The 27,161-nt window shown below is 45.0% G+C and overlaps 1 protein-coding gene across 2 annotated transcripts in view; it reads left to right on the top strand.

The window, feature by feature from the left end:
• Positions 1–27,161, top strand: part of PGAP1 (post-GPI attachment to proteins inositol deacylase 1) — a 328,622-nt gene that overhangs the window by 90,875 nt on the left and 210,586 nt on the right. For both annotated transcript variants that reach the window (XM_040357117.1, XM_040357118.1), the window contains 4 exons: positions 4,493–4,653; positions 9,814–9,866; positions 10,915–10,981; positions 21,226–21,331. In XM_040357117.1, the coding sequence (XP_040213051.1) occupies positions 4,493–4,653; positions 9,814–9,866; positions 10,915–10,981; positions 21,226–21,331 (387 nt within the window). The remainder of the gene's footprint in view (positions 1–4,492; positions 4,654–9,813; positions 9,867–10,914; positions 10,982–21,225; positions 21,332–27,161) is intronic.

Here is a 27,161-nt window from a genome sequence, read left to right as displayed (position 1 = left end):
CTGAACGTTCAGGTGGCAGGTTGGTTCTGTCTGAGTTCAGACTATGCCATACTAGTGATTTACTTAATTTACCAAGGAGGAGCTTGTGCCTTGCCTATTGACATTCGTCATTTCATGAAATGCAGAATTGGCAGGCGATTTGCTGGAGCCGTCAACAAGGGTCTCCGGGAGAATGACCTCTACACCCCGACTGTTTTCCTGACCAAATGCCACACAAATAGTACCCTGTACAGAAGTACCTTGTACATCACGGGACACAGAGCTCCCGCCCCTCTTGTTTGGGGACATTGGGACACTTATTGCTTTGCTACAAAAACTGAGGTACTCCCAGTAGGGGAGGGGTTATATAGGGAGGGAACTTCCTGTTTAATTGATTACACCAGTGTCCATCACCTGAAGGTAGACTATATAACACACACATGTAATGGCTATGCGGCTCTGTGTCCCGTGATGTACTCCAAGAAAAGGATTCTACAGGTAAGCTGTTATAAAAATCCTATTTTTCCTTTAGTGACCCTTTAATCCGGTTTCCATGTTGGGGGGGGGGGGGGTTGGTGTATGGATTTTTAACTGCAAGTCTTCCACAAAGACTATTTTTAACTAGGTCTCTGGACTATAGCTGTACCATCCTTCCTTGACTTGCTATCCACCAGATGTAAGTGAGGGGATCCCAGTGGCTACTCGCATAGGAGAACAGCGAGTGGCCTATCAAGTCAACCCCTCATGCCACTTGAGGACCTATGGGCTCCGATCCGGGATCAGAAAAAAGCTACTAACCTGATTCATCTCTGTCACAGTAGAATTAAAAAGTTGCTGCCGGGCCCACCAAAAAGTCTGTCGCACATAGGCACCGTTCATGAAAACGCCACTAGGTGGCGACAGTGATAATCGTCTCACACTGCATAGGACTGACAGCTGAAATAAATGCCTGTGACACAAGCAGAATTATATGCCATGAGCTATTCTGTACACACAGAAAACTCTACTTGTCCAAGCCCAGCTACCTCATGTAGAAAGGGCAGCAAGACCAAAGAACAAAAGTCTAAAAAATAAACGTAACAGAACCTTTTCTGCAGGCCCTTACCAACCTTCAGCTATTAGAAGAGCTGCGATATGTAAAGGGGGGGGGGGGGAACGTACTTCAGAAATTTGGTCACACCTACTTGGTTCACCATTGCCCTAGACCTGTATAGCACTCTACATCTAACTCTCATGCATTGGACTGTGTGTGTGTGTGTGTGTGTGTGTGTGTGTGTGTGTGTGTGTATGGGCATTGATATTGAAAATACGACTGGTCATGCCAAAAGAAAATCCTTTTAGTTAAGGATAGTGATCATATGAAGCAATGCATTATCACATAGTTGGTTTGGCGTCTATTTAAATCCTAATAACAGAAATCACCCAAATGGCCTTGATCAAAAGTTTACATACCCTGGAATGTTTGGCCTTGGCGCAGAGACACAAGGTGACACACAGGTTAAAATGGAAATGAAAAGTTTATTTTCCCACATCCTGTGGCTTTTTAAATTGCAATTAGTGTCTGTGTGTAAAAAGTCAATAACTCTTACATGGGTGCACTGAGAAGACTAGCTACTGAGCCATGAGAAACGGTAAAGAACTGTCAAAAGTGTCAAAAGACCTGCGTAATAAGGTAATAGGACTTTTTATAAAGATCGAAAAGGATATAAAAAGATACGCAGTGCCTTGAATATGCCAGTCAGTACTGTTTAATCATATAAGAAATGGTAAATTCAGGAATCTCTTGATACCATGGTAGACCAAAAAAAAGTTGCAGTCACAGCTGCCAGAAGAATTGTTTGGGATACAAAGAAAAACCCACAGGTAACCTCAGGAGAAATGCAGGCTGTTGTAGAAAAAGACAGTGTGGTTGTTTCAAGGAGCAAAATACGATTTGGAGCGGTTGTGTACCTACAGGATAAGTTCACCTTTTTTTAAAAATGTTAGATCTGTGTTTAGTTTTTAACATGTAACATGTTCCAGCAGCTGCAGCCTCTCTCCCCTCCCTCCCTGAGACAGCAAGCAGGGGATCTTCTCCCCGAACGCACTATTGCCATTGGAAAATAACTTGACCCGGCGGGGCTCTGCCCACCATCAACCATTGCGGCTAATGGCTTTTTGTCCGCCGCAATGTCGTAGTCCCGGTTAAAAAAAAAACGCAGATTGCCGCAATTACTAGTAAAAATAAAAATGCCATAAAACTACCCCCTATTTTGTAGACGCTATAACTTTTGCACAAACAAATCAATACATGCTTATTGCGTTTTTTGTTTTTTACCAAAAATATATAGAATATTGCATATCGGCCTAAACTGGGGATTTTTTTGGGGGGGGGGAAATGTGGGATATTTATTATTATTATTATTATTATTATTATTATTATTATTATTATTATTATTATTATAGCAAAAAGTAAAACATATTGGGGGTTATTTACGAAAGGCAAATCCAGCTTGCACTACAAGTGCAAACTGCACTTGGAAGTGCAGTCGCTGTAGATCAGAGGGGGACATGCAAGGAAAATAAACACTGCATTTTAGCTTGCACATGATTGGATAATAAAATCAGCAGAGCTTCCCCTCATTTCAGCTCTACCCTTCAGATTTACAGTGACTGCACTTTCAAGTGCACTTTGCACTTGTAGTGCAAAGTGGATTTGCCTTTCGTAAATAACCCCCATTGTGTTTTTTTTTTTTTTTTTTTTTTTTAAATTGTCGCTCTTTTGTTTATAGCGCAAAAAATATTAATCACAGAGGTGATCAAATACCACCAAAATAAGGCTCTATTTGTGGGGAAAAAAGGATGCAAAGTTTGTTTGTTTGGATACAGCATTGCAAGTCTGCAATTGTCAGTTAAAGCGAAGCAGTGCCAATTGTAAAATATTCCAGGACTGAAGCAGTTAAACAGACTTATTCTGCAGATCGAAGTTCATCGCTTTGATCTGCAGATGAAGAAAAACCGTAAGATACAATTTATTTTTATCTTTCCAATTGCCAGTTTACACTTCAGCTGTTAACGGGAGAACCCAACTGACAGCTAAATAAGTCACCGGTTGTTAACCACTTCAGCCCTGGAAGATTTTACCCCCTTCCTGACCAGAGCACTTTTTACAATTTGGCACTGCATTACTTTAACTGACAATTGCGCAGTCATGCAATGCTGTACCCAATAAAAATTTGCGTCCTTTTTTTCCCCCCCAGAAATCAAGATTTCTTTTGGTGGTATTTGATCACCTCTGCTGTTTTTTAAAATTTGCTTTAATAAATATCCCCAATTTTTTTTTTTTTTTAAAAACATTTCTTTATCAGTTTAGGTCAATATATATTCTTTATTTTTGGTAAAAAAAATCGCAATAAGAGTATATTGGTTTGCGCAAATGTTAGTGTCTACAAACCATGAGAAAGATTTATGGCATTTGTATGTTTGTGTGTGTGTGGTGTTGTGTGTGTGTTTTTTTTTTTTTACACTAATAATGGCGGTGATCTGCGACTTTTAGCGGTACTGCAACATTGTGGCAGACAGATCAGACACCTTTTGACACATTTTTGGGACCATTGACATTTATAAAGCAATCAGTGCTATAACAATGCACCAATTACTGTGTAAATGTCACTGGTAGGGAAGGGGATAACACTGGGGGCGATTTAAAGGCTAACTGTATGGGGATGTGATTGACTGGGGAGGAGACATATCATTGTTCCTACTTGGTAGGAACAAACATCATGTCTCCTCTCCCCTGACAGAACAGGGATTTGTGTGCATCGGGTCCCCCGCCGTACAGCGCGCACCCTCTTACGGCACTTAACAACGTACCCATACAGGGTTTCGCCCAGGAGAGACATTCTGCCAACGTACATTGGCGTGAGCTGGTCAGCAAGCGGTTAACAGCCGATAACTGCTGGCTCCCCCCCTCCCAAAAATATCAGAGCCTTTGCACAAGTACCAATACTCGTGCAAATGCTTAGTATCGGTACCGGTATCAGTGCAACCCTAGTAGAGGGGATTGTGTTAATTGAAGTTTGGAATAATGTAAGCTATTTTTACTTAAAGGGGTTGTAAAGGTTTTTGTTTTTTATTTTCTAATTATGTTACTGTAAGCTAGTGCATTGTTGGTTCACTTACCTTTTCCTTAAATTTCCCTTCTAAATGTTTTTTTTCTTTGTTTTCTTTGTCTGAATTTCTCACTTCCTGTTCCTTCTCAGTAAGGTGTTCAGTAAGCTGTTCTAAATGTCTTTCCACCGCTCGGATGATGGTGGAAAGCTTACTGAGGAGAAACAGGAAGTGAGAAATTCAAACAAAGAAAAACATTTAGAAGGGAAATTGAAGGAAACGGTAAGTGAACCAACCATGCACTAGCTTAAAGGAGCCTATTTAGAAAATAAAACGCAAACCTTTACAACCCCTTTTCAAGAAAGTTTACCACTTACGTTTCTAGGTGGTGTTGCTCATAGTTTATGTATCCATGTCTTTACAGATTTTTATGCCACAGTGAATAATTACTGGATTCTGAATGCCAAGAAACTTCAAAATGTAACAGTACTTTCTGTTGCGGGGGGATTTCGGGACTTTCAAGTTCGTTCCGGATTGACGTTTTTACCAGCTTCAGACCTCTACACCAGTGCCTTATCTCTAGTGGTACTGTATTTTCTTTCTTTCTTTCTTTCTTTCTTTCTTTCTTTCTTTCTTTCTTTCTTTCTTTCTTTCTTTCTTTCTTTCTTTCTTTCTTTCTTTCTTTCTTTCTTTCTTTCTTTCTTTCTTTCTTTCTTTCTTTCTTTCTTTCTTTCTTTTTTTCTTCTGACATTTTTGTAAATATTTTATCTTTTTATGTAATAACAGTGAAGAAATTACAATTTACATTGTAGCAAAGTAGTGAGCGTACAGCTTGAATAACAGTGTTTTCTGTCTCCTCAAAATAACTTCACATGGCCATTAATGTCTAAACCGCTGGCAACAAAAGTGAGTACACCCCTAAGGGTCAATATTTTGGATGGCCACCATTATTTTCCAGCACTACCCTAACCCTCTTGGGCTTGGAGTTCACTAGAGCTTCACAGGTTGCCACTGGAGTCCTCTTCCACTCCTCCATGACGACATCACTGAGCTGGTGGATGTTAGAGACCTTGCGCTCCTCCACCTTCCGTTTGAGGATGCCCCACAGATGCTCAATAGGGTTTAGATCTGGAGACATGCTTAGCCAGTCCATCGCCTTTACCCTCAGCTTCTTTAGCAAGGCAGTGGTCTTCTTGGAGGTGTGTTTGGGATCGTCCTTATGTTGGAATACTGCCCTGCGGCCCAGTCTCCAAAGGGAGGCGATCATGCTCTGCTTCAGAATGTCATAGTACATGTTGGCATTCATGGTTCCCTCAATGAACTGTAGCTCCCCAGTCTTTGCAACACTCATGCAGCCCCAGACCATGACACTCCCACTAGAAAGTTTGATTCTCTAACAATGTTTTCTATCTTTTACAATGTGTGCGCCCCGCAGTGCAGGTGCGGCTTGGGGAATTCTGAAATTGGAATGCATTGGCGTCTCACTGACCATTCCCTGCGCTGCTCTGCTGATGGAGTAGAGTGCCGGCAAGAGAGGCTTTGCGTGCCACTTGCGGCACCAGTGCCGGTGGTTACCTACCCCTGGAGTATACAAAGAAGCATGGGGGAGCTCATGTCCATAATGGGGGGGGGGGGGGGGTATTGACGTAGCTGCAATTGATCCAAAATGGCTCTAAGGTGATATGGTCCAGAAATATTTAGACAGAATAAAGGTGGATAAATCACCTGGACCTGATGGAATCCACCCACGGATCCTAAAATAATTGAGCTCTGTAATTTTAAAGCCATTGTATTTAATTTTTAGGGACTCATTAATGACGGGAATAGTATCACTGGATTGGCGCAGAGCGAATGTGGTACCTATATTTAAAAAGGGAACAAAGTCTTTACCAAGTAACTATAGACCTGTTAGTTTAACTTCTATAGGTGGGAAGATACTGGAAAGTTTAATAAAAGACCACATGGATGAGTTCTTGCTGGGGAAAAAAATCATTTTAAGCAACAGACAGCATGGATTCATGAAAGACAGAAGTTGTCAGACAAACCTGATTTCTTTTTATGAAGAGGTAAGTAAAGCCTTGGACAGAGGGTTGGCTGTGGATGTGGTATATTTGGATTTTGCAAAAGCGTTCGATACAGTTCCACACTCATGTGTAAGGTAAAGGCTACAGGCTCGGAAATATCAGTTTGTAAATGGGTAGAAAACTGTCTGAAAGACAGAATTCAGAGTAGTGGTTAATGATTCTTACTCTGAATGGTCTAAGGTCATCAGTGGTGTACCCCAAGGTTCAGTGTTGGGATCCTTACTTGTGGAACATGTGGAATAGACTCCCTCCAGAGGTGGTTCTGGCTAGCACAGTAGATTGCTTTAACCACTTAAGGACTGCTTCCTGCACATATACGTCGGCAGAATGGCACCGCTGGGCACAAGCACGTACCTGTACGTTCTCGAAGCTCCGTGACCGCGGTACCCGCCGACCCGATCGCCACCGGAATCCCGCAATCGGTCACAGGAGCTAAAGAACAGGAAGAGGTGTGTGTAAACACACCCTCCCCGTTCTTCACTGTGACGCTGTCATTGATCGTCTGTTCCCTGATATAGGGAAACACGATCAATGACGTCACAAGTCCAGCCCCACCCCCCTACAGTTAGAAACGCATATGAGGTCACACTTAACCCCTTCAGCGCTCCCCTAGTGGTTAACTCCCAAACTGCAATTGTCATTTTCACAGTAAACAATGCATTTTTATAGCATTTTTTGCTGTGAAAATGACAATGGTCCCAAAAATGTGTCAAAATTGTCCGATGTGTCTGCCATAATGTTGCAGTCAGGAAAAACATCGATGATCGCCGCCATTAGTAGTAAAAAAAAAAAAAATATTAATAAAAATGCAATAAAACTATCCCCCATTTTGTAAACGCTATAAATTTTGCGCAAACTAATCGATAAACGCTTATTGCGGTTTTTTTCTTTTACCAAAAATATGTACAAGAATACGTATCGACCTAAACTGAGAAAAAATCAATAATAATATAATATATAAGATAATGTATAATATTATTAACCACTTCCCGCCCAAGGACGTCATATGACGTCCTGGACTTTTAGTGGGGATATCTGAAAGATGTCTGCAGCTACAGGCATCATTCGGATATCCATCTCTTCAGCCGGCGATTCTGTGCACCATAAGAACGATCATAGCAGCGGTTCCGCCGCTTAATCGTTCTTATAGGCGGCGGGAGGGGACGACCCCCCCTCCCGCCGCAATCCGGTGCTTCTCCTGGCTCTCCCTTGCCATCAGAGACCCGGAGAAACGATCCGCCGGCGTCGGATGGAAAGCATAGAGTAGACTGGTGACCAGATGGTCACCAGTCATCTCTATGATCGTCTGAGGCCCGGGCGCGATTTTATGACGTCACACCCGGGTACCGGAATGTAAACACAGCCGTAATCGGCTGAAAGCATTAGATCTGTGAATTTTTTTTCATGATCTAAGGCTTTCCAGCCTGGAGGAGAGATGTAGGGTCTTACTGACCCTGCATCTCTCCATAAAGAGTACCTGTCACCAGGGCTGGTGCAAGAATTTTCGACCCCCTAGGCGAAACCTCATTTTGCCGCCCCCTTGGCTCCGCCCCAACTCCACCCCTTTGCCCTGCCCATGTATATGGTGGAGGTGGCGGGTGGAGATTTTTTTTAATCCCCCCCCCCCCAAATGTAATCACCTGTGTAATACCTCCAATGTACAGTATACAGGTGGGGTGTGCAGTATACAGGTGGGGGTGGGGTGTGCAGTATACAGGTGGGGTGGGGGTGTGCAGTATACAGGTGGGGGTGCAGTATACAGGTGGGGTGGGGGTGTGCAGTATACGGGTGGGGGGTGCAGTATACAGTTGGGGTGGGGGTGTGCAGTATACGGGTGGGGTGTGCAGTATACAGGTGGGGGTGTGCAGTATACGGGGGGGGTGCAGTATACAGGTGGGGGTGGGGGTGTGCAGTATACAGGTGGGGGTGGGGGGTGCAGTATACAGGTGGGGGTGGGGGGTGCAGTATGCAGGTGGGGGGTGCAGTGTACAGTACACTCCCCTGCGCACAGTCAGTATGCAGACAGCTGTGTAAGAAGGTCGGTATCCCCCTGGCAGTAGTTCCTCTCACATACACACTCACACAAGGCAGTCAGTGTGTATAGGTGACTCACCGTCGGGCAGATCAGATAACAAGCAGTGTGATGAGTACGGAGCCCCATCGCGGCTCCTAACATTACTGGACACTGAATTTGCTCTCCTCCATTACTGACTGACTCCGCCCTCTTCTCTTCCACCACTCCGGAGTCCGGACCGTCCAACCCCGCCTCCTCAGCGACGTTCTAACACAGCTCTGCCCTTCAGAGCTCATCTTCTCGCCTAATCTGGGCTGTACAGGACTCCGCCCCCTGCAGATCGCCTTTTGAGGTCTCGGAGGTACTGAGCGATCTGAGTGGACGGCAGTGCGAACGAGGGGGGAGAGAGAGGGGGGTGCCTCTGACTGATCAGAAGGAGCGGGACAGGAGGGGAGGCAAGGCGCGCCATCGCGATTCAGCTGCCCTGCCGCCAATTATTTCAACACTCCTAATGGTCGTGGCTGCGCCCTAGTATACGGGTGGGGGTGCAGTACGCTCCTAGGCGGCTGCCTAGTCCGCCTTGTGGTAGCGCCGGCCCTGCCTGTCACAAACCATTCCTATTACAAGGGATGTTTACATTCCTTTTAATAGGAATAAAAGTGATTAAAAACAAATTTTACACTTTTTTTTTTTTTTTTTTTTTAACGCCCCTATCCCCGGTAGCTCGCGCTCTGAAGCGAACACACACACGTAAGTCCCACCCACATATGTAAACTCCATTCAAACCACACATGTGAGGTATCGCCGCGTGCGTTAGAGCGCCAACAACAATTCTAGCACTAGACCTCCTCTGTAACTCTAAATTTGTAACTTGTAAAAAAAAAAAAAAAAAAAAAAAAAAGCGACGCCTATAGAGATTTTAAGTACTGATGTTTGGCGCCATTCCATGAGTGTGCGCAATTTTAAAGCGTGACATGTTGGGTATCTATTTCTCTGCGTAACTTCATCTATCACATTATACAAAAAAATTGGGCTAACTTTACTGTTTTGTTATTTTTTAATTCATGAAACCGTTTTTTTCCCCCCAAAAAAATGCGTTTGATTAATTATTGCTCAAATACCGTGGGGGATAAAAAGTTGCAATGGCCGGCATTTTATTCCCTAGGGTGTCTGCTAAAAAAACATATATAGTGTTTGGTGTTTTTCTAGCAAAAAAATGTTTATTTTTGCATGTAGGAGAGAAGTGCCAAAATAGGCCCGGTATGGAAGTGGTTAATAATAATAATATTTTTTTTTATGGTTGAACTAGTTGGACTTGTGTCTTTTTTCAACCTGACTATGTAACTGTGTTATGTCATACCATGAATGCAGGAATTCCCATCTTCCTGTATGGTTTTATTTTCATTACACAAATGAAAAGATTTAAAAATATGACTTCATTAAACTTGCTGGTGTGTAAGTTTTGGAGATTTTGGAGTCTTTCCTGCAGAACTTGTTTATGTCCAACCTCATTTTACCTTTTGTTGTGTAACAAATGTATGTGTTGTATCAACCATGTTAAATGGATGCTCCTCAGCCTTTGGATTGGGACCTGTAATGTAAATGATGTGCCTCATATGTATCTAAAACTAGTCTTTAATTTTACAGAGTACTTCCGTTCCAAGAACATGGGCATCAACAGACCATCTTTCCATAGTTTGGTGAGTAGAATGTAAAATGATTAAATGTTTTTATGGGTACAGTATCCATTTTATTTATTTTTATTTCGTACAGTTTATTGGGCTATTAAAAATATACTGAGCTCTAGAAGCTGTCACTAATAAAGCCAGGCAGAGGGAAAAGGACTAACCAACAGTATTTCCCATGGTTTTCTTGCAACTGATCTCTTCCCCATTACTGACTTGCCATGCCTTGTTCTGCATGGTTTTTCTGTGTAGAGGTGGCCATCTTGATAAAGGCAGGGCGTTGCTTCTTCATATCGGAGTCTTCAGCTGTTAAAATCTTGAGCAGCACACTAGTGACATCAATAAATATCCTGAGACTAGCAATCAGACACACCAGTGACCTTTTACAGATAAACCGCCATGAGACTTGTAGGCACACTTGCAAAAAAGCAAAGCAAAAAAAATGGGTTCAGACATCAAAGATTTCCACGTTTCAGATGCCAAACGCGGTAACCCACGTTTAGCAGCGTTTTGTTTGTAGGTGTTTTTTTCGTTTTTGCCCATTTAAAAAAATTAATACATTTTAAACGCTTCTAAAAGCAACAAAACGGCTCTAAACGTGGCATGTAAACGTGGCAAAACAGACGTATTAAACGTGGGTTACTATCTGTCAAGTTAAATCGTTCAGGAGCAGTTGTAAAAACGTCGCATGTACATGGAGCCTAAAGTGACTGAAGCAAGGAGCAGGACTATAAAAGTGAAAAGGGTTTTGGGGAATGACAAAACCGAAAAGAAAAGTAGGGTCATTGGACATACCAGAGTCCTGTGACTGGCCTTTCCTCCAGTCTGAGTTATTCTTGCCGTGGTAAGCAAAGAGAAATTTGTTACATACTGCAGATTTTACTCCGTGATCTGCATTAAGTGAATAGGCAATGACATTCACAGTTCAGTGTACAGTATCACTGAGGAGGTGAGTGAACTGTGGTATCTAATCCCCACTATGTTTGGACTCCTAAGGCTCCCATTTATTATGCCACGATCCAATGCAAACTCTTTTACATGTGGTATTTCTTTTTTTTATTAGGTGTAAAGAGTTGATTTTAGCCACAGCAAGAGCTTTATTTGACCTAATTGATGAGCAAACAAAACAGGTTGGTATTACTATTTTCTTTTTTTGTAATTGTGTTTTATTTCTCACCTACCTAATTTTGAATTGGACCATATAATCTGCCTTAAAATAATTAAAGTGATTGTAAACGATCATCTTGTAAAACAAATTCATTTTGAAAATGCAGGTGAAGGGCAAAACATTTTTGTGTATATTGAATTTTTTTTATAAATGCCTTTTTCCCCCCTCACCTTCCAGGACAGCTACTTGAGATATGATTGGCTCCTCCCTCTACAGGAAACACAAATCAGATACAATTTAAAAAGCCCCTCCCTTTCCTCTGACCCTCAGTTGTTTTGTGTTTCCAGAACCTCCAGGAGCACCAACACATTTTTTGTTTTTCTTGGGTCTGGTAACTGTGGTTGGTGGACCCCCCCTTCTCTGGCATCATCCAGTACTACTGGTTGTCGCCAAGTCTTGGGTGTTTAGTCCCTGTACTTTCTGCCAGAAGGGTTCCCTATTTGGAGGTCCTTGCTTACCTGGGGAAAGTGGTGGCAACTTCCTTCAGATTTTTCCCCAGCTCTGCCTGTGTGTAAACCTTGTCATTGTCGTGCTTCGCCGAGGTGTACCAAGATGGCGTCGGAGGACTTCCGGGGACGCGGCAAGATGACGACGAACTGGAAATCACATGATGCACTTCCCCGCACCATGTGTTTATAAGGAACACAGCGTGATACACTGAGGACATGCTGCCTGGGAAACAGTCTGCTGAAATGCTGGACAGGCGCATTTTAGCAGGACCACAGCAGCCTATCTCTCTGGCCGATCTCCACTCACCTTATGGAGCTTGAGGACAGGTCTGAGGTTGGAGCACCCGCTCGGATTGAACCAACGGCAGCCTCCAGGTTCCATACTGCCTTCAAAGTAAGCCCTTGTCTGTGGTTTTACAGCAGGGGACCTTTTTTTGTATGGACCTTCTTTGTTTATGGCTCTGGTTTCTGCTTTTTTTTCTAGGACAAAACGGTGAAGAAATGTGGAAACTGTAGGGCCAGGCTTTCTGATAGTTATAAAAAAGACTATTTTGTGAGGATTGTATTCCATCCAGCTAGGTCAGAGACTGCCTCTTTACATGAGTTAATGTCTTCTATGAAGGAGGTTGTAGCCTCCTTCCGGTCCTTTAATGACAGAGTAGCAGGGCTGGGACCTTCCTCATCTAGTTCCATAGCTCAAGAGCCTTCAGCCTCAGCTACACCCCTTCCTCTGTTAGTATCCGAGACCATTAGTTCACACTATACTTTTGATCTGGAAGAAGGTGAGAACCCAAGCTCTTCATCTGATGAGGATTCCGCATCAGAGGAGGAGACTGGTACCTCTAAGTATCTTTTTCCAGTGGAAGATATTGACACACTTTTAAAGTCAATGTATATCTCGGAACAGATTGAGATGCCACAGCAAATCCAATCTGTACAGGATAAAATGTATAGGGGTCTTTAGGGGTGGAAATCGAGAACTTTTCCGGTGCACCAGTCACTTAGGGATATGATTCTTTCAGAGTGGAAGGTACCTGAGAGGAGGTTGTTCCAGTCTAAAGGGTACAAAAGAAGATTTCCTTTTTCTTTCTGAGTTTGAGGAAACTTTCTTTAAATGTCCTAGGCTGGATGCCCCCATGTCGCAGGTATCCATAAGGTCAGACCTGTCTTTTGAAGACTCGGGGGTCCTTAAAGAGCAAGTGAACAGGAAGGCCGACTCCTTGCTGCATAAGGCTTGGGATGCTTCAGCTTTATCCTTGGGTCCAGCTGTAGCATCCACCTGTGTGGCTAGGAATTTGAACATATGGGTTCAGCGCCTGGATGATCTTCTTTCATCTGACACCCCCAAAGCGGAGATTAGGGAGTCTCTCCCACTCATTGCCAAATCAGTTGCCTTCTTGGCTAATGCAGCTGCAGTCTCTGTGAAAGCTGCAGCTAGGTCTTCTTCTCTCATAAATTCATCCAGACGGTTTATCTGGCTTAAATCTAGGTAAGGTGACCTTACCTCCAAAAATAAACTCTTCCCTATTACCTTTGAATGCAAGCTCTTATTCTGTTCCTCCTTGGTGGAGGTCTTAGCTCGTTCCTCTAAGAAGAGTAAACGGTTCCCTTCTTCTCAAAAGGATAAGCCACAGAATAAGAAGCCTTTTCAGGGTTTCCAGAACAAGGTTCATTTTAAAACCAACAGGCGAAGAAAAAGTGTTTTTTTTAACCAAGATAAGCAAAAAAGGGGGACGACTCTCTTTGCTCCTTCAGCCCCTTTCAAGAATCCCCAGTGACGCTAGAATAGGGGTAGGGAAGGTTGTCCCATTTCGTCAAAGAATGGGCAGAGATTTACGACAATTCCTTTATTCTTCAGACATTGGAAAGGGGTTACAGGTAGGAATTAAAGAGTCTCTCCCCCCCCCCAGAGATTTTTTTTACCCATCTGCCGAGAGACCAAGAGAGATATCAAGCCACGTTAAATCGAATTTCCGTGTGGGAAATAGAGGGGGTTATATCTCCTGTTCCGGGAAAATCAAAAATTCCAGGGATTTTATTCCCACGTCTTTCTGGTTCAAAAAAGCCTCCGGTGGCTTCCGTATGGTCATCAATTTAAGTATCCTTCTCTACAGACGTTTCCGGATGGAAAACATTTATTCTGTAAGAAATCTACTGTGGCCAGAGGTCTTCATGGTAACCCTGGATCTCCATGATGCTTATCTTCATGTTCCAATCTGCCAAAGCCACCGAAGGTTCCTCAGATTTGCGATTCTCATGGAAGACTGGTTGAGTCATTGGCAGTTCAATGCCTTTCCTTTCAGTCTCTTGGCAGCACCAAGAATCTTTATAAAAATCATGACCAAAGTCATGGCCTTTTTTCGGATGCAAAGTGTATCGATCGTCCCATATCTGGATGATTTTCTGATCTTTGCCCGGGACAAAGAGTCCCTTATCCAGGATCTGCAGTTGGTTTTGCAGACCTTTCATAAACTGGGGTGGAAAGTCAACCAACAGAAATCTTGTCCGGTGCACTCCCAGAGCATACTTTTTCTGGGTTATCTAATAGACTCTGTTGCCCAAAAGATTTTTTTGATACTTCTTCTCTCTGTGCAGGCCTTCAAATTGCTCCCTCAGACCTCTCTTCGGCGTATCATGCAGTTATTAGGGTTAATGACTGCAGCCATCCCAGGGGTGCCCTGGGCCCAATTACATTCCAGACCCCTTCAGACGTTTCTCTTACTCCATTGGGATCGCAGGAAGGGTTCTCTAGATCAGCTGGTGCAGCTGCCAAGAGGATTTTCTCAATCTCTCCTGGTGGGAGCAGTGGGAACACTTGCAGGGAGGGAAGAACTGGGCGCAACATGCGCTAGTAAAAGTTACTACAGACGCCAGTCTGTGGGGCTGGGGTGCACACTCTCAGGTCTGGCAGGCCCAGGGATTCTGGTTGCCAGAGGAGGCAAGTCGCTCCTTAAATTTCAGGGAACTACTAGCTGTAGGGAAAGCTCTCTTGACTCTGCAAGAGAGGGTCTATTCAAGAGACCTATTGGCTTTCTCAGACAATGCCACAACAGTGGCGTACCTCAACAAGCAAGGGGGCACTCGTTCGGAGTCACTTCTAACGCTGACACAGCAGATTCTGTCCTGGGCAGAGATCAATGTCAATTTGATCAGGGCAGTCCACATCAGGGGATCCGCGAATATGCTGGTGGACTATCTGAGCAGAGTGAGCGTTAGTTCCAGCTGTTGGGGAGATACATCAAGGCACGTTCCGGGAGATTGTGCCAAGATGGGGTCTTTGGGGACGGATGCTCTCTCCTTCCCGTGGGATTTCGCTCTGGCCTACGCCTTCCCTCCTTTACCCCTCTTACCTCTGGTAGTTTGGAAAATTATTCAGGATCGGGCAGAAATGGTTCTGATTGCCCCCTGCTGGCCCAGGAGGAGTTGTTTTTCCTCTCTGAAGGCCCTCTCTGTGGATATTTCCTGGCCCCTACCAGATTGGAAGGATCTACTCCATCAGGGGCCAGTGTTGCATCCAAGCCCTCAGACCTTCCATTTGACGGCCTGGAGGCTGAGCGGCGCATCTTACAGTTGAGTGGGTGTTAAGAGAAGGTTATTTAAACTATCCTGGACAGCCGCAAGTTGGTCACAAGGAGAATCTATGGAAAAGTTTGGAAAACTTTTATTTCCTGGCAAAGGAAATCCAGTTTAGATTCTTTTTCCACTCCCTGTATATTGGACTTTTTGCACGAGTAGAGAAAGGATTCTCTGTCGGCACCCTTAGGGTTCAGCTTATGGCTTAGGGAAGCTATTTGTGAAGCATACAAAGCGTCAGGTTGCATCCCTTCTTCTAGAATTAGGGCTCATTCAACGAGATCCATGGCTACGTCATGGGCAGAAAGAGCAGGGGCATCATGGGAAGAAATCTCTGAAGCTGCCGTCTGGTCCTCCTCTCATGCATTTGTAAAACATTATAGAGTTCAGATGCTTTCCAGCCAGGACCTCTCCTTTGGTAGGAAAGTGCTTCAGGCTGTTGTCCCTCCCTAAGGTATAGAATATTGCTTATCCTCTCAAGTAGCTGTCCTGGAAGGTGAGGGGGGGAAAACCCCTGTTGGACTTGCCGGTAACGGTATTTCCAGGAACCTTCCAGGACAGCATCTATATTCCCACCCTATTCTACTGGTCGACCTTGTTTACCTGGTAGTGGTGTTTTTTTATGTTTCTATTTCAGAGGAAAGGGAGGGGCCTTTTAAATTCTATCTGATTTGTGTTTCCTGTAGAGGGCAGAGCCAATCATCTCTCAAGTAGCTGTCCTGGAAGGTTCCTGGAAATACCGTTACCGGTAAGTCTAACGGGGGTTCCCCCCCCCCTCTTCTTCTTCTTTTTTTTTTTTTTTTATATACAAGTGATCATATACCCTCTGTTAACTCTGTTCTCAACTGCATAAGAGTTGGGGGAGGAGAAGCAACAATACACTGAGCTTTCTATTGATTGACTGTGCAGGAGGAGTGTGTCAAGACAAGCTTGATCATTGGAGGAGAGCAGGTTGAGTTCCCATCACAGCTAGCAAACTGACCATGGTGTATTCTCCTGATTAGTGTGGTCAGTTTTTAATAGAAAAGCAAGTAACTGGCAAGGACACTAGGGTTATCACACAAAGAAAGCAATACAAGGAGAACAGGATACTTTTCATACAAGTACATGATACGCGTCGTCAAGGCCCCCTAAAAATCCCCCCCTTTTCACTACATCTATTTCAGACTATACATCCTGTATTGGTCTGAGGATTTTTATTATTACACTTCTACCAAGCACATTGGAGTGGGTGGACTATATCACCTTTCCCCACTAGAGAGCAGCAACAGCACACTCTTGGGCTCAAACAACAGACGAAAGGCAGTGTCGGCTCTAGCAGTGTTCATCCCCTCGGACGGTAATGGCGTCGCAGACGTGTGACGTCATCCGACACGGAGGAAGCGTGCGGCTGTCTCCCGGTCCCAGCCGTGTCATAGCCCCAGTCAGCGCCGTTTGCGCTTGAAGATCTCCCCATCCAGCATTACGGTGAGCCACCAGCTGTATGGGAGCACAGCTCAGCTCAATTGAGGATTTGATCATCCACCTCTCCACCATCGCTCACACACAGTCAGCCCGAACAAGGTACTGTTTACTGTTTTTCTCCCATTCGAAGAACTGCTCTCTGAGCCCTGGATACCATAACCCTTTGTCCTCCATGGTAGCTGTTTGCTGTACACTGTATTTATTTCATATGTGCTTCATGACCATACATGGACAATTCCCATTTATTTTACTTTTTGTTTGGACTGCTTCCACTAATAAATGGACTTTGTTAATTAATTTTTGGTATTCATATATATGAATTTTCTTAGAGCCGTGAGCACGGATTTTTAGTGTGTTCCTATGTCTCTTTGGTACTTCCGGGTACTATATATTCTTTTGCAGCTCTGGACTCTCCCATATAAACCCTTTCTAGGAGAGATAAGGTTCTTACTCTTATTGTTAATCATACTACCATTGTTCAGCGCCAGTGTATTTTGTTGTGTTCACAGGGTAGCTAGATGACCACCTTAGAAACACCACTTGATTCCAGCTATCTGCATGCATCCACAACACTGTTCAGATACTTCAAGCTTTTAGTTGAAAAAATGTGCTCTCCAACCTTCCCTTTTATCTTGAGTACTTGGGTCTTGTTCTATACAGCCTAATCAAAAGTCTTTCTTGCAACAATCAGGTTGTATTTTTTCACTGTATGCTTTTGCCTTTAACCACTTCCCGACCCCCGCATGTACATATACGTCCACAATATGGCACGTACAGGCACATGGGCGTACACGTACGTCCTCGCCTATTAGCGGGTGGGGGGTCCGATCGGGACCCCCCCCGCTACATGCGGAGGTCGGGTCCGCTCGGGGAGCGATCCGGGACCACGGCGCGGCTATTTGTTTATAGCCGCTCCGTCGCGATCGCTCCCCGGAGCTGAAGAACGAGGAGAGCCGTGTGTAAACACGGCTTCCCCGTCCTTCACTATGGCGGCGCATCGATCGCGTCATTGCCTTTATAGGGAAGACACGATCGATGACGTCATTCCTACAGCCACACCCCCAAACAGTAAACACATACTAGGTGCACCCTAACTCCTACAGCGCCACCTGTGGTTAACTCCCAAACTGCAACTGTCATTTTCACAATAAAGAATGCAATTTAAATGCATTTTTTGCTGTGAAAATGACAATGGTCCCAAAAATGTGTCAAAATTGTCCGAAGTGTCCGCCATAATGTCGCAGTCACGAAAAAAATTGCTGATCGCCGCCATTAGTAGTAAAAAAAAAATAAAAAATAAAAATGCAATAAAACTATCCCCTATTTTGTAAACACTATAAATTTTGCGCAAACCAATCGATAAACGCTTATTGCGATTTTTTTTACTAAAAATAGGTAGAAGAATACGTATCGGCCTAAACTGAGGAAAAAAAATGTTTTTATATATGTTTTTGGGGGATATTTATTACAGCAAAAAGTAAAAAATATTGCTTTTTTTTCAAAATTGTCGCTCTATTTTTGTTTATAGCGCAAAAACTAAAAACCGCAGATGTGATCAAATACCACCAAAAGAAAGCTCTATTTGTGGGGAAAAAAGGACGCCAATTTTGTTTGGGAGCCACGTCGCACGACCGCGCAATTGTCTGTTAAAGCGACGCAGTCCCGAACTGTAAAAACACCTTGGGTCTTTAGGCTGCATATTGGTCCGGGGCTTAAGTGGTTAAAGAATTATCTCACTGTGAGATTCCCCATCAGAGTTATGGGCCCCATGATGGCCTCCCTCAAGGCTGTTCCATTTTCCCAATTCACACAAGGCCTTCAACACATTTTGTTAGCATGAAACATATCCCCTCTTCTCTCCTATGCTCCTATCCAGCCAAGCAAGGAACTCCCTACCTTGATGGATTTCCAGCCCATCCTTGACAGTAGAGAAGTTTCTACCATACCACTGGAAGGTGATAACTGCTACTCGACTCGCCACTGGATGGAACACTCCTCCCACCATGGGTCACTAGGGTTGGTGGCGCCCGGTGTGTTTAAAACATGGTGTCACCCCGCCCCGCCAACCATAGTCGCCCCTCAGTACAGACCCCCCCCAGGACAAACCTTCCCCCTCCATCAGTATAGACCTCCTCAGAACTAACCACCCCCTCTATATAATATAGCTGTGTCCAGCAGCAAAAAAAACTAATCATCAAGCCCACCACGTTAACGGACCAGAAAAGGGTGCCAGGCACAAACACTCCTCCCTCTTATCACAGCAGCTCTGAGCGACTCGGGTGTAACTGGGTTTCTACACCATGCCAACCCCCCACCTGTCACCACACCTCACCTCAGGCGGCGGAGTACATTCCCCCCCCCCCCCATCGCAAGCCGACACCCCCCCCCCCCCCCCGCCTGCTACCACACCAGCTCAGGTACACAGAACACCTAGGTGGAAACTGGAGAGGCGAGGAAAGTGTGCAGCCGCACTGCCCAGACAGGGAATAGATAGTGACAGGCTCAGGCAGCAGCGCAATAGTGAGAGACGAGGGAGGAGGTGGAAAACACAGGAACACCCAGGCGGTGCTGGATGAGTGTTTCAGCTGAAAAAAAAACTGCCAACGGGAGCCAGGGCTTTCGTCACCCTCTGGATCGTGTCACCCCTGTAGCAATAGGCATCCGGGTTTGGACCGCACCCCCCTAGCGACGCCACTGGTTCCATCCTCTCATAGCTCGGGAAACCTTGTTACCTAAGGAAGCCAAGCTCCACATCAACATCTTTAAGCTCAGAGCAATAAAAATGTCTTCACAACACCTCTAATTCAAGGACACCCAATCGGGGTGCAATCAGACAATGCTGTGGCACAAATCGGTCATCAAAGGTCATGCAGCCTTAAAGGAAGCAATCCTGATCATCTCGTGGATGGAAAACACAAAGTCTAGCGATCTCTGCTGTCCACATCCCAGGAGTACACTATTGGAAGGTGGATTACTTAAGTCATCACCGCCTGGATCAAGAGGAATGGACCCTTCAGCTTGACACATTGCTTCTCTCTGCATTGCAGAAATCTCACAATGGAAATAACATTGTTTTTAATGGTGCCCGTTTACACCAATGCCACTCAGCAGGACGCATGTTTAGACTACTTTGATGTGATTCCAGTGAGATTTTGGCCCCATAGAATATGCAAACCATGTCCAAGGTACACTACATAATCACACTGAAAATCTTATCAAAATCTGATCATAACAGTGTGAAGCTAGCCTAAAGCTGTCCATAGGGGTTGGAATCTCGGTCGGTTCAGCAGGGACTGGCAAAGATCCCAACAATGTATGGACGGCTGATTGTACCCAAGTCAGTCCATCAATTGACTTGGGTACAACCAGCATGTTGGATTTCTAGGATGTGATTGACAGAGGCTATAGCTGCTAGCAATAATCGGTGTTCTCCTGGCAGGGAAGGCTCCCTGCGACCAACCCCCCCCCCCCCCCCCCCCCCCCCCCCCAATAACACAATAGCTCTGCAAGAGGGATTCCCCTTAACACTGACTGACTTTGTTGATGGGGAAATCAAGTGATTGTACTTTCCTGCAACCATGAATCACATATGGCTGGCTTAAAGTGGTTGTAAACGCAGAAGGTTTTTTATCTCAATGCAGTCTACTGTGGGGGTACACCACAGGAGGGAGGGGCCAGGAGAGCCGAAGAGGGATCCGGGCTTCCCTGTGCAAAACCACTGCACTGGGCAGGCAAGTATAATATGTTTGTTCTTTTTAGAGAAAAAAAAATAGACTTTATAATCATTCTAAGGGCCCTTTCACACGGAGCGGATCAGTAATGATCCGCTCCGTGTGTCCGCTTTGCTCAGCGGGGATCCTCCGTAAAATCCCCGCTGAGCTGGCAGCTGACAGGGCGGTCCCCAGCACACTGTGCAGGGACCGCGCTGTTTCCTCCGCTCTCCCCTATGGGGGATTGGACGAACACGGACCGTATGTCCGTGTTCATCCGATCCAATCCGGCAGACGGAAGAAACATAGGATTTCTTCCGTCCGCAAATACGGATCTTTGCGGAGGCGGACAAATTACGGGTGTCAGCGGGTGTTCATCCGCTGACACCCGTAATCACATAGGGACCCATGTATGTCCCGTTTTTATCCGCAAACGGACGGATGAAAATGCGGACATACGGTCCGTACGTGTGAAAGGGCCCTTAGGCTTCATGTACACTGCTGCTGGTAAACGGACGTTTAGGAGCAGTTGGGCATTTTTTCAGCTGCCCCTAAACTCTCTTCTGTTATCTTATCAGTACATGTACAGAGGGTCGTATCTAGGCAGTTGAGTTCAGAAACATTTTTTGGAACGCAAAAAAATGCGTTCAGTATGGATGTTCAGAGGCATTTGAAACGCTAAATGTCTGTAACAGCTTGTAAACTTGTGTTTTAGCTGTGGGTGTTTTAATGGAGGTACATTAAAAGCACTTCTAAACGCAAACGCTGCATTTATACGCGGCAAAACTGAAGTTTTTAAAACGTTATTTACTATCAAGTTAAATTGTTTAGGGCAGGTTTTGAAATGCCCCGTGTACATTAAGCCTAAGTGTTCTGCCATGTCTGCCGATTAATGGGGCTTGAATGCAATCCAAGTTTTATAATTGTATTACCCTTTTATTGAACTGTGTAAATTGTCTTACCAATCAATGCCTCTTACCTTACAGTTTTTTTATTTTTTTATTGCATAGATCACAAACGATCCTGAAAAAAGAATGACTGTTTTAAGTCATCACTTCGTGAGACATCCAGCAAAGCAATACGAGTCATCATATGAAACAATCACAAGTGTTCCAGGTATGTAAAATTTCTATATGTCCAGTAAAATATTTCCAGTGAATCTGGATTAATATTAAAAAAAAAAATATGGAAAATTGTGGGTTAAGTCATTTAAATCATTCTCAAGTGTACAGCTTCGGTAAAACATGCTTCTGAGCTGATTTCTGCTAAGGGATCGTTTAGTTAACCACTTACCGACCGCGCCATAGCCGAATGATGGTTACAGCGTGCCTCTAACTCTGGGAGGGCATACATTGACGTCGGCCCAGAATCGCGCGCACACGATAGTATACGTGACCACCGGGTTCAGAGGTCCTGACAGCGGGCATTTACCACGTAATCGCTTCATCAAAAGACTCATTATGCCTCATAGATTATACGTTTGGGGAGTTTTCTTTTCAAAATTGGGTAATTTTTGGGGCATTTCCATTGTCCAGTAAATTAGATGTGTAATTTATGCTCCAGAACGCCTCAAGGTGCTCCCTGCGTGTTGGGCCTCTGTATGTTGCCACGCTGTGTAAAAGTCTCACATGTGGTATCGCCATACTCGGGAGTATAAGTAGAATGTGTTTTGGGGTGTAATTTGTGGTATGCATATGCTGTGTGTGAGCAATAACCTTGCTAATATGACAGTTTTTTGTGTTTTTTTTTTTTTTTTTTTTTTTTTTTTTTTTATTGATTTTGCAAAGAATTGTGGGGGAAAATTACAACTTCAAAAAACTCACCATGCCTCTTACTAAATACATTGGAATATCTACTTTCCAAATCATTTGGGGGGTATTTGTACTTTTCTGGCTTGTTAGGCCCCTTTCACACGGGGCAGATGAGTAATGATCCGCCCCGTGAACTTCCGCTTGCTCAGCGAGGATCGCTCCGTTGATCCCCACTGAGCCGGCGGATGACAGGGTGGTCCCTGCACACTGTGCAGGGACCGCCCTGTCAGATCTCCGCTCTCCCTTATGGGGGGATCGGATGAACACGGAGCGTCTGTCTGTGTTCACCCGATCCGCCAGACGGATGGAAAAGTAGGTTTTTCCTCTGTCACACTTTGGCGGGTCGGATGTCAGCGCTGACATCCGTGGCTCCATAGAGGAGCACGGAGCGCCCGTTCACGTCCGCCTAAAAAACTGGCAGGTGGATCTGAACGGTCCGCCAGTGTGAAAGAACCCTTAGGGTCTCAAGAAATGGCTCGTCAGTACTTCAGGTGTGATCATTTTTCAGAGATTGGCACCATAGCTTGTGGACTCTATAACTTTCACAAAGACCAAATAATATACACCAAGTTGTACTTATTTTTACCAAAGATATGTAGCAGTATAAATTTTGTCCAAAATTTTTATGGAAAAAAAATACTAATTTGCTAAATTTTATAACCGAAACAAAGAAAATACATTTTATTTTTATTTTTTTACAGAATTTTTAGTCTGTTTTTTTTCACCAAAAAAAAAACACAAAAAAAACCAGCGGTCAACAAAACCACAAAAAGAAAGCTCTATTTGTGGGAAAAGAGGACAAAAAATTCATATGGATACAGTGTTGCATGACTGAGTAAATGTCATTCAAATTTTGAGAGCACCGAAAGCTGAAAATTGGTCTGGTTAGGAAGGGGGTTTAAGTGCCCAGTGGTTAAACTTAACGGTCAAAGACTACTATTTGCTTGATTTTTATAGGTAAAATCAATTTCTTTTTTTTTTTTTTTTTTTTAAATCAGAAAAATTGTTTATTGTGCCAAAAAATAAGACATGAAGTCAGGTACATGAATATAGATCAACATTCAAAGCATTGTACAAAGCATCATCACATAGATATTAGTACCATACACGTGCCAGAACCGTGGCACCTGAAGAAGAAACATTGTTGTCAATAGCACAATTAACACAGTGTCGAGAAGGCGAGAACCGCCTCACCCTCCCACACAACCAAACACTTGGCCAACGGGCCATGCCCAGAATTCCGCGTTCCACACTCTGCCCAAATAATTATAACACCTGCCTGTCCTTGGTGTGCGTTCTTGTATCCACATTATAATGTTCATTATCACAGACATTACTATAGACACTCAGATTCTACTCCTGGGGGGAGAATGTCACCTACATCTGCAACAACCGAGTCATAATCAGTCTCGGAGGTGCTAATCCAGGCGTCTCCAGCCAGGGCTGCCAAATGGAGTTGAATCTCTTGGACGCATTTCTGTGCTGATATGTTTAATGTTCCCTCACAATGATGAGGTTCACTTGGTCTATCCACTGTTTTTTAGTCGGGACATGCGGGGACAACCAAAATCTAGCTATCTGTTTCCTTGCTAGATATAAAAGCCTGATCACTGCGATATTAACTGGTGGAGGGTATACCTCTTCGTCTACCGCACCCAATATGCATATCAATGGGTCCAGCGGGACCCTGACCTGGAACACCGAGGAAACAACCTCCGTGACACTCCTCCAGAACCGATGCAGCTTGGGACAGCGCCACATTAGGTGAATAAGCGATCCTTCCTCCCCGCATAGTTTGGGACACAGAGAGGAGTCCCTCCTGCCCCATCGGAACAGCTGAATGGGTGTGCGGTAGACCCTGTGCAACAGAAACAGGTGAGACAATCTATGCGATTGTGAAACTGAGGTCAAAGGCCCCGCTTGTAAACAGGATTCCCATGTCTCACCGTCAATGTCCCCCAGGTCCTCTGCCCAGCCTCTCCTACATGGTAAGGTCTCTGAATTTTGTATGGACGACAAAAGGGAGGAATACACATGAGATATCATGCCCTTTTTGTCTTTACCATGGAAAGCATCTGTTATCAGCCTGTGACTGGATAGTCGCAGAACAGATGTCCGACCCTGTGCCTGTAAAGCATGCCTGAGCTGTAAGTATCTGTAGAATTGATGTCTAGGTAGATCAAACTCATTTTGTAGGTCTTGAAATGACTTAAGTGTGTTATTATGATAAATCTGGGCAATATTTTGGATCCCCGCTAATTTCCAAGATAGGAAACCCTCAAGTCTGGATACTTCTGTCAAATTTAGATTATCCCACAGAGGGGTGTAACGGACATATGCATGCTGCCTGGACATCGATAATCTTCATGCAGGGAGGACTACAAGGAACTGCATGGCTTGTCACAATTGGATGTACCACATTGTATTCTGAGCTCAAAGGGTTAATTGGACAATGGTCTCTTTCACTGCTGAATGCTAATGTACCCTTCGCATAGCTAATGAACTCTCTTTTGTGTAGGTAACAGCCTCCTGTGAGGTGTATGCTGATGGGGATTATGTGTGAGTGATAATTGTTTTAAAGGTTAATTGAATTCTATTGTCTGATCAAGCTAAGTTTAGGAGCCAAAACTCTTGCGGCTGATTGGCTCAAGGGAATGTCATTGTTTCAAAGTATGTGTATTGAAGTCCCCCCTGGGGGGGGGGGGGAGTGTCATTTTGTTTCTGTACAGTTTGTAACCAGATATAAGGAGGTAAAATGTGGCATTAAAAGTCAGTCCTGCTTGACTCTGCAAACGTAGCCCGTCTCGTTTCTTGAAAGGGCGTTCGATGGGATATACCGGCGGTACCTGCATATCGCAGCTTGCCAGGGAAAAGGACGTCTCCAACGGCTGAGACCCTCTCACTATATGGGTAGCCGTTACATTGGTTGGCAGCAGTGGGATGGTCCTTTTATCCAAAGAGCAAGTGCTGAATGGAGTCGCAGTACGCCAGGCTGAAAAGATCCACACTAAAAGATCTATTGGAGAGTCGTGGTAGGAGTGCCAGCAACAGACCACGGAGGGAGCTGATAGCTGAACTGCTGGGGCTGGACGAAATGGATGGATCCATGGAAGGAACTGAGCCCCTTGCACCGGTCAGCAAAGAAGATGTAATTACTGGGATTGTACAGCGGAGATTATCCTTGTATCCAGAAACGTCCGTGGAACTAATAAACCAGCTGTTCCGGGAAGCAAGGGAGGAGATACAAACGAAGAGGGGACAAGAACTGGAACTGGTAAGAGCGAGACAGCCCATTACACCTGCAGTTCCTACCCCCCCACCTGCTGCTACAGGAAAGAAAATACCGTTCACTGCATTTAAAGCTTTTGTAGAAAGTGAGGAGGAAATCGATGGATATTTGGCGGATTTTGAGAGGCAGTGCTCACTACACCAGGTCCCACCAGACCAATGGGTCACTATTTTGTCGGGGAAATTGTCGGGCAAAGCCAATGAAGCCTTTCGGGCTCTCGCTCCAGAGGATATTTTACAATACCAGCAAGTTAAAAAGGCGCTGCTAACCCGATACGCCAGAAGCCTACCGCCGGCGCTTCCGGGAGTCCAAGAAGATGGCTGTGGACTCCCACATGGAATGGGCCAACCAGTTACAAAGGGTGGCATCCCTTTGGGTCCAAGGGTGCAAGGCCAACACCGGGGAGGAAGTATTGCAGCTGTTCCTAATGGAACATTTCTTCCAAGACCTGGCCGCAGACATACAAGACTGGGTACGAGATCGCCGTCCCGCTAACTTAAACGAGGCGGCTCGGCTAGCAGATGAGTACGCGGAGACAAGGAAAGTAAGCCAGGGTACTATGCGGCTGGCTCAGAAGGTAAAACCGCGTACTCCAACCGTCACCCCACGCCCAGAGTTTCGGGCTCCAGTCCCACCACGTCCTCAGGGGCCTAGCAACTACCCCCGGGATTCGCCTAGGGTGACGTGCCATCACTGCAGCGACACGGGACATATTGCTCGTTATTGCCCTTTGAGAACTACAAATAACAATTGGAGACGCACAACACCCAACACAGAGGTCACTCCATCACGTCCCTCTGCGGCCCACTGCCTGGAGACCGAGGGGGGCCCTGAGGAATGTCTGGGAATTTGGTATGAGGCAGACCCAATACAAGCGGACTCTCCGGATAACCGTCAGGAGGAACGAGTGAATGGACAAGTAGCACAAGGCTTAAGAGATTCTGGGACTACTATTACTCTGATTCAAAAACATCTGGTAAAGCCAGAGAACGTGTCCACTCGCACAGTTGCCATCCGGGTCGCAGGGGGTGCTGTATTTCGCGTACCCACCGCCCGGGTGCACTTAGACTGGGGAGCCGGGTCAGGAAAGACCACAGTTGGTATCATGGACAACCTACCTGCCGAGGTGGTGCTGGGCAATGACATTGGCCCTCTGACTTCGGCTTATTTACCTACACCTGCTCATGCTTGTCCCGTGACCACCCGCGTTGCTGGAATCAACCCGCTTGCTGCTGAGAACCGGGTAAGACTACCTTCCCCGACATGTACTGTAGATCCGGCACAATATCACAGTCTAAAATGGGAATGTGACAAGTTGGCCAGTGAGAAATCAGAGATGCACCGACACTATGTCATGTATTATGAGATGTCCCGTGGCTTGAACATTGAAATACACAAACAGGCGGAAATTGTCAAAAGATTAAATGGGATTTTCATCCAGGTGGTGCCGTATCTGTCCCAAGAGCATCAGCAACAGGTTTTGGGAGCCATTGAGAGAGCAAAGCAAGTGACTGTTCCAGAACTGAATTCTATTATTCACCGTCACCATCAGCTACCGACCTGGTAAGCCAATGGGAAGGCCGACGGACTGTCCAGGCAAACGGAACTTTTACCCTAACAGCAGACCGGACATCCCCAAGTTGGTCCGAAAAGGAACAATCCGGGTCTGCCGGAGTGTTCCACAAAAGGGGAGTAGTGTAACGGACATATGCATGCTGCCTGGACATCGATAATCTTCATGCAGGGAGGACTACAAGGAACTGCATGGCTTGTCACAATTGGATGTACCACATTGTATTCTGAGCTCAAAGGGTTAATTGGACAATGGTCTCTTTCACTGCTGAAT

This window comes from Rana temporaria, chromosome 6 (genome assembly GCF_905171775.1).
Source record: "Rana temporaria chromosome 6, aRanTem1.1, whole genome shotgun sequence".
Lineage (NCBI taxonomy): Eukaryota > Metazoa > Chordata > Amphibia > Anura > Ranidae > Rana > Rana temporaria.
The sequence above is the reverse complement of the archived record's forward strand: the minus strand, read 5'-3'. Positions and strand labels throughout refer to the sequence as shown.